General features: G+C 38.1%; 2 protein-coding genes across 4 annotated transcripts in view; one reads left to right on the top strand and one right to left on the bottom strand.

Moving 5' to 3' along the window:
- The window catches only part of palmdb (palmdelphin b), a 30,975-nt gene extending 29,607 nt beyond the window's left edge, over window positions 1-1,368 (top strand). For all 3 annotated transcript variants that reach the window (XM_072679633.1, XM_072679634.1, XM_072679635.1), the window contains 2 exons: window positions 64-152; window positions 464-1,368. In XM_072679633.1, the coding sequence (XP_072535734.1) occupies window positions 64-152; window positions 464-547 (173 nt within the window). In that variant the 3' untranslated portion in view covers window positions 548-1,368. The remainder of the gene's footprint in view (window positions 1-63; window positions 153-463) is intronic.
- A 305-nt stretch (window positions 1,369-1,673) lies between these two features.
- On the bottom strand, window positions 1,674-14,856 carry frrs1b (ferric-chelate reductase 1b). Its single transcript, XM_072679636.1, has 17 exons — window positions 14,588-14,856; window positions 14,271-14,422; window positions 12,776-12,971; window positions 10,417-10,571; window positions 10,232-10,326; window positions 9,892-10,042; window positions 9,194-9,376; window positions 9,000-9,098; window positions 8,725-8,875; window positions 7,888-8,001; window positions 7,662-7,777; window positions 7,485-7,571; window positions 6,812-6,909; window positions 5,770-5,828; window positions 4,354-4,497; window positions 3,884-3,984; window positions 1,674-3,796 (listed from the first exon to the last, which is right to left on the bottom strand). Exons 2-17 carry the CDS (start codon window positions 14,406-14,408, stop codon window positions 3,704-3,706), a joined length of 1,980 nt encoding a protein of 659 aa, XP_072535737.1. The 5' UTR covers window positions 14,409-14,422; window positions 14,588-14,856; the 3' UTR covers window positions 1,674-3,703.
- Window positions 14,857-21,694: the final 6,838 nt, after the last annotated feature.

Here is a 21,694-nt window from a genome sequence, read left to right as displayed (position 1 = left end):
CATTCTTGTTTATTCACTATTAAAGAAGGATGTAATCTCTCATTATTGTTTTGGATTGTTTAGAGGAAGTCCCAATAAAGTGTAAATCATCTCCCTCATCCCCTATGAAGACTTACAAGATGGACCGGTCAGCCCTATCATGTGACCACAGAGTAAGTGTGCATTTCTAAAGGTAAACTGTAATATAGAAAACTGCAATGTACAGTGGTTGCCATGTCTAATCCTGGACTCCCTACTGTGCACAAGAAAATGTTCTGGGTAGGTGTACTCCAGGAACAGGGTTAGGGATCTGGGCTGGTATTCACAAAGCAGACTTAAGTATGAGTATTTTTCTTATATGAGACGCATTTTCAGATCAAAACCTCACATAGAAAAATTAGTGTTCGTTTAAAGCACGTTTGACTCCTTTCTTAGGAAAAAGGAAATATTTAACTATATTTTCTTTTACCATTTCCCTCCATAGTTTCCTGAATCATATTCTGGAGGCCGCCGTAAAAGTGCCATGGCTCTGCGGTGGGAGGCAGGGGAGTTTGCAAATAATGACTAGAAAGCAACAGACATAATATCAATGGAGTTTCCTTTGTTTCATGTAAAAGGCTTTAGCAGTCTCATGTTGATTTCACGCGAAGCCTGCCATGGCACACGCCGTTGCTGCTTGTGTGGTCTTTCTGGCTCTTCATTCACGTTCTGCATAAAAATCTGTTTGAGTGTTTGCCAAGACGCCTGAATGTTAGTTGTTCGATCTACGCTTGTTTCTCACCAGAAATACAGTAAGTAAGAAGTTAAGCATATTTTGTTGTAATGTCCTAGTACAATGCAGAGGAATATTTAATGTATTTTCATATTGTATTTTATTGTACGTTTGTATATCCCTGCTTTACACTAAAAAAATGTGCAACAGAATAGCATAAAATGAGACATGGTAAAACTTGGCTAATTTACTTTTTCCATTAGAATTGCACTGAAAACCAACTTGACGTATCTTGTTATGGGGTGTTGGTTTCTCTCTTCTTTTAGACATAAATTCTTTTAAATAGTTAGTATTTGACATTAGAGGCACTTCAGACATGGATATTGTCCTTTTCTGACATGACCTTTACCTTTTAATATTCCCTTATAATCCTAAAATGAGGATGAGCAACTTTAATATTTTAGTGATATTAACTATATTAACTGCATTACTGTGTTAATGGAGAAATACTATAATTACATTGCTAATTTGTCCAAAAGTATGTTTGTATGCTTATGTGAATCCATTTTGGTTATAAGGACCATGAGTATTGCTTGCTTATTCCGTGTAAGCCATACACTTTTGCATTGCTTTCTACTGAAAAGAAAGAAATAAATACATTTTAAAAAGGAGGAAAATCCTTTGTTGTACATTTAAATGCAAGTGTTCCCATTACTACTGCAAAAATCAATAGGACTTCTTTGTGAGATGGTCATTCTGAATATTGCCAGAACAGGATAGACAAGCAAAAAGACATGAGCAAGAATAGTACTGATGGGATTTTAACCCATTCCACCAGAGATGCATAAAATCTAAGGAAGGAAATAGCTTCTTTCTACAAATGATGCATTTCAGCTCTGAGAGGGCAGCACTCTGAGCTGAATAGAACACCCTTATAAGAAGCAGCTGAGCAAAAAATTAATAATTGAATCAGAAACAAAAGTGAAAGAGTAGCAAATAAGGTCACTTTTAATTTAAACAGCTACTTGTCATATCTATTTCTCTTATTCATCATTATATACATTAAAGTTTGATTTGATTAAAATCTAATAAAAAGGCAGCCAATGGGTCATCGATTACAGGATTTGGAGGGAGCAAAGTTCTTAATTGAAAATATACACACCCCAAGCACTTTATTAGAAATAATGGTGCACCTACTCATTTATGTAAACTTTTAATCAGTCAACTGCCTGGCATTGCAGTGCATAAAATCATGCAGAGCAGCAGGTTAAAGTAATGCTCACATCAACAATCAAAATGGGAAAACCTGTGATTTTACTGATTCGGAGTGTGACATATTGGTGCCAGGCCTGGATTGAGCATTTCTAGAACTGCTGATCTCTCTGGAGTTCTCAACAACAATTTCTAGAGTGTAAAAAAAATATATATATATCCAGTGGCAGTTCTGTGGACGGAAATGGCTTGTTGATGAGAGAGATTAACAAAGAATGGCCAGGCGGGTTCGAGCTGACAGAATGCACAACACGTCAAACCAAGAACAGAAAGCAGAGGCTGCAGCATGAAAGTGCACCTCAGAAATCTGCAAAAATTGCAATACAACATTATGTGGAATCTGCCATGGAGAACGAAGGTTGTTTTGAGAGCAAATGGAGGCCCAACACAGTATTAGCATAGTGATCCTAGTAAAGTGCTTGGGTGTATATACACATACACACATCCATCCATCCATACACACATACATATAATCACAAGAACTCCTATAATCACAACTGTAACTCATATTGTCATAGCTCACCAGTTCTCCACCCATCCTGAAAAGTAGATACAGGTACTCAGTCCAAAATGCAAACTTTAAAAAGGGGAACAGTCACACTGTCAAATAATCTGGAACCATTTCCCAGTACTCTAAAACATTTGGAACAAAACTCATGATATTTGGCAGAACACTTCTGTAGATACTGAAGTGCATCATAACAGAATCTGTAAAGCTTGATTCCTACATCTCCCAGAGATTTGGACATTAGAAACATCAAATCCTGACTAAAGTTCAGTTTTCAGTTTACAACAAATGTTTTAGAACTTGAAAATGGAAATTGTCTGCAATACTGAATGAATTTCAACAAACCCTAAATCTGTTCAACCTGATGCTACGAACGTTGAGAAAATCTGCATATATATGAGATACAGTTTTAAGATACTGAGACTTTTCAGCTCAACAAAAATATCTGTACCAGCTGATAGCTGGGACATCACGAAAGCCAACAGCAATTCATGTAATTCATGACATATCGTAACTGTCACACTAAAACCCCAGCCAAAATACAAAGTGGTAAGTGGAAAAATCTTCTTGAATCTTAATGGACGTCAATGTAAAAAGATAGTATTCCTTCATGAAACATTTCTAGTCGTCCATTTATCATGAAATTTTGACACAATGTAAAAAACAACTGTCAAGTCAGCAAAAATTAAGACACTGGGTTTTTGCGGGACAGGGGCGATATGAAACATGTCAAATTCAAATTTTGATAAACCAAAACTTAGGACAGCTTTTTGCAGGAAAGTATGTCAGTATGTGCAAAACGTCAGTTTGATGAAAACAGACATTAAACACATTTATTGCATCGCCTGTAATTTGCATAGAAAGTCATTGACCGTGAGTATAAAAAAGTTAAGAAAGGATGGGTAAGTGGGCGGTTCTGAAAGAGTGGAGCTCTTTTAGCAAGGTATAGACCACACCCACCCACACTCAGCCCCACACACTCAGCCCCACACACATCATGCCACAGCAGGGGGTCTTAGGATACAAATCTTCTGTTTTATAAATTCCCATAAACCTCAGTTGCAGCTTTTTGTTCTGGGAATTAGATTTGAACTCCAAAGCTCTGTTATGATGTAGCAAAAAAAAAAATTCAACATGACTGTTCCCCTTCAAATAAGTTCTTGTCAGTGTCTGTCCGGACAGACGCTCCCAATGCAACAGGTGACAGGCACATGGTTAGTTGTCTTTGTGCATCATACCCCACCGATTGTGCCGAGGAGAATTGTTAGAAATGCAAGATTTCCACACAGATAGACTACCAGAACAACCTCTTTAAAACAAGGTCCCTGAAACAAGAAAGAGAATCTCACATCAGGTTAATTCATCTGGAAAACTAGCAACAACAACGAGGGGAAGCATGAACACTGTCTAACCTTAATGCAGCTCTTGTTCTCAGACGGAACAAACAGAATCTCCTCTTTGTCCTCAGTTTGTATATTTTCTGTGTGTACTTCAAAATGTTTGAAAAACTGCCCTGTAACACAGCCAGAAGAAAAGACCAATAACATTATTTTACAAATCATTTATTGCATCATGTTTGCTTTTATTATTCCTATCAACACACATGTGGTTCTAACTAGCTGCAGGGTGGCTTTTAAATGATTAGTATTCAGAGCCACCAAGCAGTTGGTAACAAAGTACACAAAAAGCCTTTTACAATCTAATGCAATCAGACCGAAGGAAATTAATTTCCTTCTCAAAAGCAAAGCTACTTAATTCACTACCAAGGCACAAATAACTGCTGTACTTGGACAGGTAAGGTCCTCTGAGAATAGGAAGGGCACTAATAGCTATGTAGAAGAAAGAGCTTTTTGTTGTACATGGATGCATTAGATGTACTGACCTATGGGGAAAAGGCCCCTCCTGTGCACCTCCAGAACCAAGTCTGCTATTACAAACCAGACCACATAGCCAGCCAGGACTCCGGTGGACCAGGGGGCAGGCAGCAACAGGGCCTGCTGATGGATGCCCAAGCAAATAGCCACAACTAAAACAAGAGGTACATACACAATTATTTCCTTTTTTTGTATGTAACTGAGGGTCACTCTTTTTTTATTGTGTTGTTTCTTTTACTGTACTAACATATAGTTAGACATTTTGGACATGCATGAATAATTTTAAGCATGTAAATACCTTATTAAAAGTATTGATAACAAGGTCAATGTAAAACTTCTATCTATATCTATTCCTCTATCTTTATTGGGTTATAACACAAGGTTCTTATTCTTTTTAGGAAAACATTTTCCATACACACACACACACACACACACACACACACACACACACACACACACACACACACACACACACACACTACAGCGAATGTTTTTATACTCTCAATATTAACTGGTTTTACACACATGGTTACTGGATGTGCTATTCAACACCTGTTACTGTATTACAATATGTAACAGTATTACATTTTTATGCAGAGCCCTCTGTAAACCATTCAGTATTTGTTTAGATGGGAGGCTTATTGGGTTAAGAGCTGACCCTTTCCAGGACATTTCTAAACATTCATATTATATATATATTGTTTTTCATAACTGGAAAATAAGTCTCTACATTTCCAAGTTTTGCAGATTTTCCAGGATGCATGGGAACCTTGTTGCAGTATAGACTGACTTTCTCAGTAAATAACAGCAGCAGGATTGAATGTGCCCTTAGTTTCCGGGCCTTTTCTTTATATACACACACACAACTCTCTCCTGGTATAGCTTCATGACTGTGAGTCCACACTTCCCTTTGTGCAGTAATAACAGCATGGTACATGGTGAAGTGTTCTTTACCTGTCTTCAGGCACTCTGCAGTGCTTTATGGATAGTGATTTGAATGCAGACCAAGTGGCAGACTAAATGCACATTAATTACAGTGTGTGCATCTTCATAATGCAGGCCTTGTTATCCAGTAAGTGGAGAAACTACTAAGTACAAGCAATACCTGACAACTACAGTAAATGAAAATGCTCTGCTCATTGTGCATGTTCACTGTGATGCTGTTAGCATTCATTACAAGACCATTTGTGGCCCTAAATGTAAGTAATGAAAGTACACATAGAACTACCAATGTAGAAACAAAAACAAAAAACAGAAAAAAGGCATATATATATATATATATATATATATATATATATATATATATATATATATATATATATATATATATATATATATATAAGCATGTCTTCTGGCATTATTATGCACAGTGCATAAAAAAATGCAAAACATTTGCAAAAAAAAAAAAAGTTTTTTCTTCTTACCAGCAATAACCTGAGCTATAATGCCTGTTCCCAAATGGAGCCAGTTGAAAATGTATCGCCTGCAAACAGAACATTTATGAAGAAAAAGACATGCTGTTGATGCACTTTTAACATTTCCTTAAAGATTATACAAACAAATATGGACAATAATATATATTTAGATTATGATCATGGTCTGCAAATTAATTATGATGCATGATACCATCATGATCCAGATGTATGTAACAAGAAGCATATGAATTTACAAAGCAATTCTCTTTACTCTGCATTACCTTAATGCTAGTTTAACCATAATTTCACAGTATTTCCTAATAATCTTATATTACTCAATGATACATAATGATAATTATAGCTGAAAGCTTTTGTTTCATTGGCTTTAAGAGACTGAAAATATGTGTTCTAACCTTTCAAGGTGAAGTTACTTAGAAAAACTAAAACTTACATTAACATAAAACTTTACATTATTTAAACTGCAATGATAAATAGATCAATAGAAATGCTTCAAAATTCACTGAAATAAAATCTCTTTACATTGACATGCATTGAAAGTTAGAAAGGTTTGTTTTCCTTCTACTGTAAAACACCTGCTCATTCATAATTTCATCAAGGGTATTTAAACAATTATCCTGCTTTTGTTGGAGTAACTGTCTCTATTGTCCAGGAAAGGCTTTCTACTAGAGTTTGGAGCACTGCTGTGAGGATTTCATGATGACCACCTCACCTCATCCCCAAATCATCCCAAATGTATTGGATAGAGCACCATTAATCCCGAGAACACAGTTCCACTGCCCCACAGCTCATGGTGAGGGGCTTTATACCCCTCTAGCCCATGCCTGGCAAAAGGCACAGTGCCAATAGGTTCATGATTATGTGGGGATCCAGAGGGTCCTATTTATTCTATTGGCAGTACTTTTCTACAGGGGCGAGACAAGCTGTGTGTGTGAATTTGCACACCTGTGTCAGCAAAGTATGCAAAGTTTATTGTAAACAACACACTGTCAGACAAGATATGTTACTTTAGGGAGGAATAATGGTGTTTTACCTGGAAGAGTCCGGAGCAGGTCTAAACAGCGCCATGATGGGCTGGATGACAGCCAGAGCCATGACAGTACAGCCCAGGTAAGGGTGTGAGCCTGCTCGCTTAAAAAACAAACACAAGGTATTTTCTCACAGGATATAATGAGTGAGAACCTTTTCATTTTAAAATCTTAGTCTCCACACAGAAGAGCTGGCGCAGAGCTCAGTAGCCAAACATGCTATAGTGATATTGTAAAGTCCATCGATACATGAAAGCAAAACAGTTTTCAAAGGATTTAACAGCCTGCATTTTGTCAATATAACATAAAAGAGTGACCTCTGTTGGTGATACAGTGTTACAACTGTAGTTATAGATGCCTTGTTTATTTCCTTACTGAAAATACATCAGCTTGGGACATATGAACACAGTTAATGGCATTGTACTCAGCCATCATCAAAACAGAAAATGTGAAAGATCCCACTATGTGGTAATTATCAAATAAAGCCTGACTTAATGTTCCCCTCTCTATTTTGTTTTCCTTCTATTTTGCACGGACAGACTGCATACGAGTATGACACATTTAGACATGCTGAGGAACAGTCATACAGGCATGCTCTTAGTAGCGGGGGATGAGAGAGAACATGACACAGTGTTGGATATTAGTCACACAGACAGACTGTGTGTGTGTGTGTGTTACCTTGCTCCAGCCTCCTCTGTATATGAAAGGCAACGCAAAGCCAATACATGTCAGAATGACTGCGACAAGCATTAGAGCTCGGTGAAACTGTGAAGAAAAAAAAAGTTTTGATTATAAATAATGACAAACAATAACAAACAAATCCATTATTGAGTCTTTGGCTTAGTTTTTGCCTACCTGAAACCAAACCCTCTGTCCACATAGAGTTGTTTCTGGCCAGTTAGGTTTGAAGTATCTGGCCATAATTACTCCAGTGCTAACTGTTGTCATCCAAGCAATGAGCATGAACACAGCTACGTTCAGAGAGAAATTCAGAGTGCAGAGATAATGATTCAACAAAAGCAATTATTTGAAGAAGGAGCAGTACTCCACAGGGCTCCTATACAACACAGCTTAATCTCACCATGGAATTTGATGAGCAAGGACGAGCGAGATCCGGTCAGATCCTCTGGAGGCCCAGTAATGAACACTGGATTTGTTGAAATGAGAGGCTGCCGGTCATGTCTATGAGTCCTTCCTAGGGTTGATCAATAAAAGGAGATTACTGGAAACCTTTAAAGGACATCTTCTTTTTGCAGTCCTCTGCGTTGTGTCAAAATGTCTGGATGAACAAGCTAGTATAATTAGTCCAATTGACCAAATGAGACCAAATGAATTTTCTGGATATATAAAGACACATGCAAGTGTTCCGATACACTTTCTATTTGATTTTCTAAGTGAAAAAAGGTTAACGAATCTGGCAGGATTTCATGCAACTTGTAGAGCATAATTTCTATTTATTTGCTAATGTATTGGGAAAAATATATAACGTACAAAATTATATATAATATATAAAATTTGCCACCCCCATGTATTACATTCAGCAAATACACAGTGGTTGTGCAGTTTCAGCATGGGCACAATACAGGTCAAACAACTGTATATACTGCCCTGATGTTTGTTCTTGCTGAAGGTAAATGTTATACTTTGACATTTCGGAATTAGAGAGCCTTTTATTTATGCAGCAAGTGTTTATTGCTCAATAGAGAGAGAGAGAGAGAGAGAGAGAGAGAGAGAGAGAGAGAGAGAGAGAGAGAGAGAGAGAGAGAGAGAGAGAGTATAATAACAACTGTCATGTGAAAATGGTGAATTGTGACAGGTTTTGATACATAAAAATAAATACAATTCAAATGTCAATATAGGATAGTTTAGTTACCTATTCTGCCATGAGGAAAACAAAACACAGAAAACGGTTACTCACCGTTGTCTGCTCGACCGTGAGCCATAAAAAGGTAGTGTGCTACATCCAAATCTGATCTGTTTTGATTAGGGGCCGGGATGCGTATATCTCTGCGGAAGCTGCACTGAATGACTCCATCTGCCAGCCTCAACGCTGTGTCCCTCAACACATTCTACAGCACAAAGAAAAAGTCAAAATGTCTACAGATAGCCCTCGTGGCGACTCCCATTTCCAAATTATTCAAAAAAGAATGCATAAGTTTCAAGACTCATTGTTTTCAGCAGATGTGCATGTACCTCTGAAGCAATCACTGGATGCGTTCTTCCTAGGACATAAGCAGCGTTAACGCTAACGTGGCTTCCTTCATTAATGCACAGGTAGACATCATCGTCGCCCTGCAAACATGCACACACTTGTATTTATATCATACCAGAACACATACATAGGTAATGTAATAGTAATCTGCAGATGCAAAAACTAGGTACACTACCATCCATTTATCTTTGGATAAGGCAAAAGAGACGTAACCCGGCGCTGGACCACTGAGCTCAAACACCACACTCTCATCCTCTTTTCTGAATGACAAGAAGTAACAGAGGTCATCATTCTGCGGGTCACAGGCTGCTGGCTCCCTCAGACAGGACTTTGTAATTCCACAGCCATCGGATGTGAACTGGAGAAGAGATTACAAGGACGAAGTAGAGCAAAATCATCTGAATGCATTTCTTAATACAAACATATTGGTTTGTATTAAGAGAAAGGAATTATGCAACTATACAAAAATAATAAATAAATAAATAAAGTGTAATTTTCTATCTTTTTAATTAGGTTTACACTTTAAGGAACACCAGGGAGTTACTGATGATGAGGCACTGTGATTGAGCTACAAAGAAAATTGCAACTGGGTCTGTTTCAAATAGGGTTTAAACATAAGCCATCCTGGAAAGTTAATACATCAGCTCAAGACAGCTTAAATAGAGGGATTTTCAGCTCCCAAACAGATATTTTGCCAAGTTTTAAGCTTTGTTTGTGTGTAACTAAAGCCCTAATGACTTTAATTTTAGCTTTGTGAGTGGCTTGTTCCTACTTGTTCAGTACATGCACAGTAGTCTGTGAACATGTTTCTCAAAAAATAGAAGCACTGAAACTACTGCAGAAATCATGCCAAAACTCTTTGCATGGACTTACAGGGTGGGACAAATTTCTTGAAGATGTCGTAGTCTTAGCTGTCGCTTGCCCTGCTGTAGACAGTGGTGGAGGAGGACATGAACCATTCAGACACACTACAGGCCCAGGGATCCTGACCCAGTACACCTTGTATTTCTGGACTACAGTCACCCTGAAACCCACACAGCACATGCAACACATCACATCAGATCCCAACTGGGCAAGCCTGCCCCTCAAACACCAAGGTCTGTATATGTGCAGTTACTGAACAATACGGCTTAATAATAAGCCTAGGATTCAAAGGGTTAAGAGTCCAAAAAAAAAAAAAAAAACACACAAAACAGTGTGCATAAATACTCACAGAAACTGCACACTAGGAGGAGGGTCCTGGGGTGCAGTCCACATAACCTGAACTTCTGCCTTAGAGGAGTCACTAGTGTGGCTCACTGCAGAGCCCTTTCAAAAAGACAAAGGTTAGAGCAGGTTATACAACGGGTTACAGTGAATTACTCATTATGTTGCAAGTAACATTCTGAAGTCACAGACCTCTCTATCACCACACATGAGAAGCTGTGAGATGGCAGGGTCGAGTAGAGTAAAAGATCCAACAGCTCCAGCATCAGGATTTTGTGCATTTCGAGCTTCTATAAGAAAGCCTCTAAAATGTCCTTTTTTTCCTGAGAGCACTGCTGAGAATGTTACTGTAAATATAAAACAGGCACATGCTGCATAAACATGATATATAGAGTTCCTAACACAGCTTGCTTTGATAAGACATGAAAAAGGAAAGTTAAAACAAAGTAATAAATCACTGTGACACAATCAGGAATATATAGATAGTCTGAGCAACAAATTAGCCTTTTTTAAATACTGTTCCAATATTGTTTGTCCAGTGCATTGTGACTTTGTCAATAAACCTCATTAGCGACTCACACTACATTACATACACATACTAAACTATAGTGTAAAATACTGGCATGGGTATAACTGTGGTCATAGCACACCAGTGCCAATATCACAGTATATCATGACATTGAGTGTATAAATGCAATTACACCACAGTTTTATTATTGATTTTAATATCTGATTTTGTTTAGATAGCATGTTGGTTTTGTTGCTGGTCTAGTTGATTTCAACAAATGGTAGGTAACAGGCGTTTAGGGTAGTATTTAAAAAGATTCAGTCAGAGTGCCATTATAGACCACTGACGTTGTGAGTCATTCTGTAGTCAGCATCATGTTGCTATTATGAAGCTGGGGTTTAGGCTGGATTTTTCGGTTAGAACAATTTCCACTATTGTGCCTGAGGTAACCAAAAATGTTCTAAAATCAATATATATAATTTATTTATTTAGTCTAGGACATTAATCCATCAAAATGCAGTTTTCTGATATACATAACACAGCTGTGCACAGAAATGAAAGTTGGTAGCCTCATCAAAATGTTCCACACAAACAAGCAAGCTTTGTTTAGTGAAGTTAGTCCTGTTTCTCTAGCAGCAGATGAGCACAGATTTAGTAACTGGTGTGTGTGTGTGTGTGTGTGTATATATATTATATATTATATATTATTATATTATATATATATGTGTGTGTTCAAATTTAGTAGTCAACCTACTGGCTTGCATCATCCTTTAGCATGGGTGCAGCATTATTCAAATTCACATGCCTTAACCTTGTGATTCAAATGACTGAGTAATATTTAATAGGACACATGTACAAATCACATCTGCTTTGGAACACATATATTCCCTAAAAAAAAAATCTTCTTAGTCCCACAGTTGCTAATCCGAGCCTAACGTTAACAACAGGAGGATACACAACTTATTAGTAGTCCACTGGGAGATTTTGGTACAAACTGTGGTGTAACAGATAATAAACACTGGTGCCTTCAAGCTAGCAGAAGCAAACTGTCTTTTGCTATTTTCAGCGCGTCTCAGCACACATCTACACCATATGTCCAAATGTTCTAATGAATGCATTCAGCTACTTTCAGTTGCACCCATTGCTGACACAAATGTACAAATGCACACACAGCTTATCTAGTCCTTGTAGAGAACTACTGCCAACAGAATAATTATGACTCTCTAGAACAGATAACCATACACTTATTGGCACCATGCCTAATATCAGGTGTGGGCTAGATTGGTATAAAGCTGATCAGCACTGAGCTGTGGAGCAGTGGAACTATGTTTTCTGGAATCATCTGGCTCCATCCAATACTTTGAGATGAGTTGGGAATGAGATGGGGTGGCGATCATCCATCTCTTGTCGCTGAAGGCAATCAAAACCTCCAAAGCCTTTGCAGGACAGTAGAGACAGTTACTCCAACAAAAGTAGGATACACTTCTTTTTTTACCTTGTAATTTATTGATTTCAGAAGAAGAAATTAATGAGCAGGTGTCCCAATATTTTTGTCTAAAAAGTCTTGAGCAAAAGAGGAATATAATATTCCATTAATTTCTATCATCTTTCCACCGAAGTACATAGCTAAAACAGACTGCCACAGCATTTCATATTGGTGGACAGGTCATGGGCTCTATAGAAGCAACAAACGAATCGAACTTCTGACTTAGTGCAGTAACATTTAGAGGGCAGCTGCGAGAAAAGTTCTAGCTGTGTCTGTCTTCAAATGGGAGCATGCAGTTTAGTATAGCTCAGTATTAACAGCTATGAATCAAAATAGCTAGTCAGCCCATTTAGTCACTAACCAAAGAGACTTGGTTCACAAGAGAAACTGTCTCACAGTTACTAAGGTGGCAATCAATGATCAGCTAATATATCATAACACAACAGGCCTAGATTCAAGCTAGACTTGACTGGACCTGGTCAGCCTAAACACACCACAGCTGTAACCGAATCTTTCTGTAATTCCTGATCTGATCTGATTAATGAATATCTACATACCTTTAATTTTGTCTCCAGGTCTGAATTTAGTTTTATCCACAGTGACATTGCCAGGAGGGGGTTCAGGGCTGGGATCATAGCCGTGCATGGGCACCATGCTCCCACAAGCTTGGGTTACCTTCCCATTACTGAAGCAAACAACAGTCTTCAAAATTACAATTAACAGGCCCACTAGAGCCCAAGCCTTCGGAAGGACCTGAAACAAAACAAACACACAAATATGTTTGAGAAAAGCTTATGTTTTTTGTACTCTTACTACCAAGTAAGCCTCAAGTAGTGACATTGTACATTTCTAAAAAAAAAAGGACATTGATTTATTGTTTAATTGATGCAAAACCATGTCCCATTTGTAAGACATATAACAGCACCCTGAATTAAGACCCAGACAAGAAAATGACAGCCAGGGAGATCCTTGTGAACTGTTAAGTAATCAGGCCCTCACACAGACCATACAAGCTGCATGTAAAGATAAGAAAACTAGTGCCTCTGTCAAACTGTACAGCCATGTGTTCTCACAATTCAGTCTGGGGAAGAGGCAAAGTTTTACACAATAACCTTGTATATCCAAAACATTGGCAACTGGAAAATGGAGAAATGGAAAAATCTAACTTTTAATGGAGGATTTTATTTCAAGTCAGTTGGTTTATGTCTATGAGTTCATCTATCATGACATGTTGATACAGCGTAAAGAACAACTGCCGGATTGAAATGACATCAAAAATGGAGATTAAATGGCTTGTCTGACAGAGACGATAAGTGCATGTTATTGCACCGTATTTTTTAAATAAAACGACTGTCAAAAAATATAAAAAATAAAAATAAAAGTAAAATGCTACAATAAATGTTAAAGAAGGGAAGTGTTGGTCTTAATTGCTTGTAAACGTCATGTGCTCTACTATCACTGTCCACTGTCACATCTTCCAGTAGTAGTAGCTACGTTCCCATGTCACAGAAATGTGAAAGGCTCTGTTTCCTCTCTACAGCAGAACAGTGACATTTTACTACAGCTGAATATTAGCTAACTAAATATATAAATTAACTCGTGTGCAGAAAAGCCACCGTATCAGACAGGCAACAGCTTTGCAGAAAGTTTTAACTTGCTGTAAACAAAATAGTTAGTGCTGCAGTGGCTCAAGGTCAGGATTGTTTGGTTAGTCAGTTCGCGACGTGCAGTTTATATTAATAAAAGTAATTAATAAAAGTTCAGTTTCTGATTATATTTATTATATGTTAGGTATATTATATAAAAACACTATCTATACTGGTCTCTGTTTTAATGAACGTTTTAATGAAGTGACTGTTATAATATAGCAAGTGTCACCACAGGATACGACTCGTCGTACTGTAGCTCAGGTATGTCGAGCTACAGCCAATCAAAACCAGGCGACTTCCTTACACGAAATTAGCATTTTCTTATAAGAAACTCGAAGAAACTCACACAGACACGAACAATACAGCAGAAAGCGTTTCTTAAACCTCTGAAAAGTAAACCTACCTCCATGTGTGTGTGTTTTCTCAAACTCCTAGCAGAGACCTTGTGTAGTCTTTTGTACGGAGCCTCTGGATTGGCTGCCAGATCAAGGCGACTGTAAGTGACGCACATGCTGCCTTCACCAATCTCTGGTCTTAGCATAACCCTCTATTTGTCTGTAAATGCGTTATCAAATAGGAGGATTAACAACCCCAAGCAAAATTAACGTGAGTTCGTTAGACAGTAGACATAACAAACCACGCGCTGTGATGGTACACGTTGAAGCTTAAGAGATTTTTATAGCTTATCAAAAACACGGGTGCTTGTGAACGCACCCTTACCGCTTCCTCGACGATCTTCATATCATGCTCAGGTTGCAGAATCATGAGTATGTCCGTGTGTATGGCATGAAGATCGCATGATATTCCCAACGAGACCCGACAGAGCATTAGAAATTCTGCCAAGGCGTAAAACACGCATTAAAGATATATCGTTATCTGTTGTACGCTATGAAAGAAAAAAAATACGCCTTTCAATTACATAACTAGTAAAGCAGCAATATGAACGTGATCCTAGTTAGCTGAAGCCCTGGGGGTGTTCAACTCGTGTAGCTTTACCCAGACAGTCGCACACACCAGTCTATACTAATACAAATCATCTACAACAAAACACTTCCCGGAACAGTCATCTCCCCCAAACATTTGAACAACTTTAAAACACTGCCCAAAAATGTGTTGCCCAGTGTAGATGATTTCAATATCAAACCGGCAGTGCCTCAGCTAGCTTATACGTCTCACACTGGTCATTGTTGCTTTAAGAAATCTTTAAGAAAATTAGTTTTTAAATGGTTTCAGTAAAAACACAGCTACATTGCTCAGCTTTCTTCAACACACTGCCTGTTTTAAATTTAATCTTAAAACATTGTTCCCAGGTTTCACCAACTTCTGATGCTTTCCGTTAATAAAAGTGGCGGCAGACTAGCGCCCCTAGTGGCCTGATACAGCCGAGCAGTTCTCTTTTCTGCCCGTATGGCGCCGCTTGCTGGAGTAGGAATGTAGTGCACCGATGATCCTCCTCCTCTCCTTTTTTCTCTCCCCCGTGACTCAGAAACGGACTTTGTGTCTGGCTGGCAAAATACTGGAAAACAGCAGTGGAAAGCCACACAACTCTCTCTCTCTCTCTCTCTCTCTCTCTCTCTCTCTCTCTCTCTCTCTCTCTCTCTTATTTTATAAGAGATTTATTATCTTACTTTATATATATAAGTGTTCTATATAGTGACCTGGGTTTCTGCATGTAGGGGATAGTGAATAGGGCACATTTTTGGACACAGTGCTCCTCTAGCCTTCTCCACATTCTTTTAGGATAGGAAGGGAGAAGTAAGGTGCTGGGGCACTTGGGTATTTGGACACTCCCCCCCTAAAGAGGCACTGGCATAGTATTATTATTATTATTATTATTATTATTATTATTGTAGTGGTTGATGATGGTTTTTTTTTGTAGTTATTGTTAATGGTGCTGGTGATGGATTTTTGCCAATTTGTCAAACACACGTTGTTTGCCCAGTGAGAGGTGCTAGAAATCAGTTTGAAGACACTGAACATACACTCACTGAGCACTTTATACTACGTAGTGCTTCCATTTGCAATCTCAGTTGATCTTAGCATGGATGGGTGTCTTGAAGTCAGGAGCATTTTCTTGCTGCGAAATATCCTAATCTACCATATCCCAAACGTGTTCTATTGGAGTGATTTTTGTGAAACCAGTTTGAGACTACGTTTTTTGACATGGAACATTAATATGCTGGAAGCAGCCATTTAAGAATCATATTTCCTCTGTTAATAATAATAATAATAATAATAATAATAATAATAATAATAATTCTGTTCTATTATTGTATTCTGCATTTCTAATAATTACATTTTACAAATTATTTAAACCATTTCATCAGTTTTAGTTGTTCAGTTATATTACCTCAATCTCTTAATTTAGTTAAAATGAGGATTAAATGTTTAAATATGTTAAAGAATGTTTCTCTGGGGTGTCTTCATTTTTTTCAGATTGTAAAAGTTGGTGGTAATGTTGATATTGAAGTCTACAGGAAATATACTCATTCTATGTTTGATTATATACCACAGGACTGAGGACATACCACCCACAACTGAGTCCAAAGACAAGCAGTACAAACCAGGCCTTTGTCAAACATGAAGCTCCATGGAAAAAAATCAGACGAGAAGTGGAGGAGGAAGCAGAGCAGATGGAATAACATTGGTATCCCTGTGAGTGTCCAGAAAATGTGGGATGGGCTGCAAAAACAAGAGGGCCAAAAACAAAATACAATAGCTGGCTACAAGGTTGTTCCATTTAGCTATATCTACAGTGCAAACCTTATAGCTTTGGTGAGAAAGGGCGGCTGTGATGTAGAGGTGTGGTTTGTGTTCATGAGAGAAACCAATGACCGTCTACAGCCATCAAGAGAAACCAGAGCGGCTAGTAGGAGGGAGATAATTATTATGTGGCATTATTGACAGTGATATTCTCAAAATGGAATAAATTATACTAAACATGGTGACAAGTGCTGCATCATTTAAGGTGGAACTGAACTTTGTAATAAGAAGCTAACTCAGCCTTGTGTGATAAATGAACAAAAACAGACGGATGAAAAAAGTCACAAAAATATATATGTACATTTATTTACAAAGTAGAAAATCTTGAATATCAAAAAAAAATGTCACAGACATTTAGTTCTTATAATGACTACTGTCTTTACCACTGTCTATATCGATCCTGCTCTGCGTTCGGGACACTCGTAATTATGCGCTTCTCATTTTGACAGCTGGGTATTTAAAATGACGCTACAGAAAATGCTGAAAAACAGACATGCCCAGTCTTGCCCAGCTTTGCTGTTGTTTACCTAGTTGTAACAGTCTAAAGCAGTAACTGTGTGGTGAAAGCATGACTCAAAATTTACTATAAATTTACTATAGTACCATTGTTCTATAAAGAACCATCTACAAAAGGAATTCAAACAGGTAAAGACCCATTTAAGCATTCAGTGTCTTTTTTAGTTGTCATGGTCCTGCATGGAGTCACAGCCATACCCAAGCAGTCTTACACCAATTCTTTGTGTAGCCCTTAAGAGTTCCTTGACTTTTCCACCTTTTGGTTAAGCAGCTGAACTTTGGCACACAACTACTAGACTGTGAGAGCTGAAATTTCCACAGACTTAGTTCACAGGCTTTCCTTAGATCAGCAAAAGCCAATTTGATCAAATGAAACACTAAATACACTAAACTTTTATTTCTGTTATCTGCAGCGTGATCAACACACACAGATTCTGCAGCTTTGCATGGGCTATTAAACAGCGAGCCATTAGACATAACCCAGAGAGAACAAATACACACACGCATCTTTTTCCAAACTGGGTGGTCATGCCTGTGGCCTTGAAGTCAGTTCCAAAGGACTGTAGTTCAGTTGTGTGTTGTAGATGATTGAAGTCGATCATTTGTGCATGGCTGTCTGAACAAAGAGCAGTGATATTTGTCTCAAACAGTAAAACGTTTGAGAACAACAGTCCAATTGTGCATAATTGATGTCAGACCTTAAGTATGAAGGGGAATGGCACAATCTGAAGAGGAAAGCCCTCCGGCTACTCGTTTAAAAAGCTTTCTCCCACTCCTTCACTCACTTTTTCCATCGTCTCCTCCTGAAAACTGATAGCACAGTCACCCGTGAATGGGCTTTCCATTTGATATTTGTTTACATGGTGCCCTATTATTCTCTAACATTACAGGACACTGCTGGTGCACAATACTTTTAGTGACTCCATAATGTCCCAGCGGAGTCCATTTCCTACACTCTTCTACTGTTCATCACTTAATCATTTAGAGGAAATGTGCCTTGAGTAATGTTAGGGTACACATCAAACAAGACCTAACCAATACCAGTGTTACAGAGAGAGAGAGAGATTGAGAGAGAGAGACCCTATTACCTTCTCGACTGCTCTGCTGTGTTTAATTAACTGTTTATTGGGTTATTAGAGATGTCAAAATGGACTCTGTTGCTTTTTGTGGTTTGTATTAGTGTGAAGCCCAAAGAGCACTTTGTGTGAATTGATCTGTCCACAAAGAATCGAACACCTTCTTTGAGAGGAGTGATGTAACTGTTGACCGATAAATGCCGAACATCACAGGGAGGAGAAATTATCTGTGAAGCTATGTCAGACGTTCATGGGGTAGTTCGTAATTTCACATAGATGCTTGATAAGTCTGTAAAGAGTTTTGAAAGTAGTTTTGACTCTGGAAGGAGATTCCAGTATTTCTACTGAGAATACTGTTTGTACAGTGGACAGCAGGGGTTGTCAAACTGTGGCTTGTGAGGAAGCTGCATGATGTTTGTTTTTCCATTAGAGATAAGACAAGATACGGGTTGCTGCACTTCCAAAGCACCTGTGCTAGTAATGTGTTAGCTCGTGTGGCAAGCACAGTCAAGCATGTGAGAGGTACACGGTTGCTGCGTCCAGGGAAACGGCCTTGTTTGAAGTGCATGCCTGTGTAAAAGGCCACATTGGCTGCATGCCCCAAGCTCCATGTTAAAAATAATCCCCCTTGTCTGCAGTGACTGGCCATTTCCCAATAACACAACAGGATATGAATGTCAAAAGTAAGAATTATCGGAGTACAGAGCAGATGACTGACACAGGCTCAGTTTCTCAAAGATTCATAGGAATAAGATTACCTTAAATGGTAGATCACTACAAGGCTTTTGGGGAACTAGCTATTGCAGTATAGCTGTGAACACAGATCAGGACAAATTTAAACAAAATATATATAAAACAAAACAAATATGTTATGAATATTTTCACAGTAATGCTTAATGCTGAATGGATCTGAATACATTACAAATAAGGGATAAAATTTCACTATTTTATAATCATTTAAACATGATGTCTGTGGTGGTCTTGGCATGCAAATTTTGAAAACCTCTGGTCTACAGTATAAAGCTGTTATTGCTTTGCTGTGCTTTTTAATTATGTTGTATTTATATATAATCACAAATACATATATATATATATATATATATATACATAGCTAATGATAGTTACTGATACAATGATTTTTGTTTGCTTTGCAAATGATAAAACATGGGAACATTTTGGGAAAAGGCTGTTTAATTATAATTCATGACTGTATGCAAAATAATACATTTTTTGTCAAATTAAAATCATAGCAAAATATGTCAAATACAAACAAAAACGTGGAAAGGATGAAAAGTTTTCACAGGCAGTATTTATCTACTGCTCAGTTCTGAGCTATGAGTCAGAAATAATTAAGCAAAACGTAACGAAAATTCTTACAAGATGTATATGCCATGGGCAACTACATTTGCACTCAAAATACCCAAAAACTTAAACTTTTCAGGTCTATGGATCAGCTTTATATCTGGAGGAGAACGAATGAAGCATATGCTGAAGGGAACACCCTACCTACACTGAAACATGCCGGTGGCTCTGTGATTCTCTGGGGCTGCTTTGCTTCCTTTTGCACTGGGAACCTGCAGCTTGTGGAGTGTAAGACAGATGATATCAGGAAATCCTAGGAGAAAATGTCATGCCTTCTGTGAGATAGCTGAAGCTTGGAACTCATTGGACCTTCTGACAGGATAAAGGTCCCAAGTCCACCAAGCATTATTCGTTACAGAAAACACATTCTGGAAAGATCTGGAGTGGTCGTCACAGTCACTGACCTGAATTAGTCAGCTGGAGAGCATTGCCCATGATGAACTGGCTAACATTCCTTAGGAACGCTGCCAGAAGGTAGTGCCTAGCTATGCATCACGTTTGTAGCAGGTTAAAAACAGCAGAAGGATGCTCTACTAAGTACTAAAGATGAATTTAGAAAGAAAACACTTGTTTTCATTTGTTGCGTTGAGCTATTTAACATTTTCTTGCTTGATTACAAACACCTAAATGTTTTTACATTTTGCTAATAATCTAATTTGCAAAAGGGGGTTGAATCATTTTGAGTGCAACTGTAGCATTAAAAAAGAAGTGCTTTCATGAGTCTGCTGTTAACAGAAAATAATATTTTGATGCAACAGTCTCAGCCATTGAGCCTTGTGTACTGTGTCTTTGGTATTAAACGTCGTTGACAGGATTGTGTATTTATAGGCCCAAGGTCTGTGTGCACTGCAGTGAAGCCAAGAGCTGCAGTCCTCTTCAGAATCCAGTGAGCGCTAATGTGGCTGCTGCCCACTCACATCACTCCCTCAATCTAATAGTGAAGGACTGACTTTCCGGCTCCCATTGACTAATGTGGTGTCGAATCACTCTCCCATCTAAAAATATTCCCGTTGAAGCCAGCATGTGGTGAAGAGAACAGCTTAATCCACTTTCATTGTCTTTTCGCCAGTCAGTATGGGTGCATGCTGGTTCAGCTTAAGGTTGAAAGCAGCGATTGGAGACAACCCCTTTGAATACTCTTATTATTGATTGTTTAAATTTTTTTCCCCTAACTTATTACTTAATTATTTAGATGCATACAAGACTGTTAATGTGTGTCACAATGTCTGTTTATGTGTTTCAGGGGACTGAGATGTTCTTCTGAAGGCTGTTATTGGAACACGTTTGCTGTCTTGGGCAGAACTGAAGCTGAAGGAAATGAGCTTGGGCCACAAGAGTATGAACTATGGAGCAACAAGTGATGTGCTCATAACTGCTCTTCAGAATGGCAAACGCTTGCCTGCTCTACATGGCATGAAGCTGCTTACAGACTAGATCTTTTTTCCATCCACTCATTTCTTCTATTCTGACTTTTGAAAGACTTAAAAGACACTTAAATTCTGCAGTGACATAAAATAAGAACTTTGTTGCGCTCATTTTTAAGCTGTTGGAGCCTCCAGAGTAGAGCCCTTCACAGTCATCTGAGTTCAACAACAAGATGTTAATTAGACAATGTTGATTCCATCCAGTTGTTTTCTATTAGGCCATTGGTATTAAGAGTGTTGATAAGACCAATCACAAAAGTCTGGATATCTTTTAATATAACGAATGTGAAGTCATGTAATTGATTCATTTGATTTGCGTATAATCTGCCGAAGGGTATAATTGCTTTGACCAAGCCTATGTGGACTGGGGGTTTTCAATATGGTTAAAGTTTTTACTTTAGTCTTGCTGTGGTAAATTACCCAACAAGATGCCCCTGCATGGTACAGCATTCAGGATGATTAAACCTAATGCCTAAGGATGCTTAATTTATGACATGACAACTCTTTGTGAATCTGAATGGTGTTAAATCAATAGTACACTGTTGTTGTCAGCCAGAGGAATTATATACCCAATTATGAACGAAAGCTGTTGGAAACTTGCTAAGATAATCAATTTGGATGGACAATTCAATACAATTTTGTATCTGGCCATGCTTTTAACCCCTAAGGCCTAAGGCCTTCCAGTG

This window comes from Salminus brasiliensis, chromosome 5, assembly GCF_030463535.1.
Source record: "Salminus brasiliensis chromosome 5, fSalBra1.hap2, whole genome shotgun sequence".
In the NCBI taxonomy this organism is placed as follows: Eukaryota; Metazoa; Chordata; class Actinopteri; order Characiformes; family Bryconidae; genus Salminus; species Salminus brasiliensis.
Note: the sequence above shows the minus strand (reverse complement) of the source record. Positions and strands in the feature narration are given on the sequence as shown.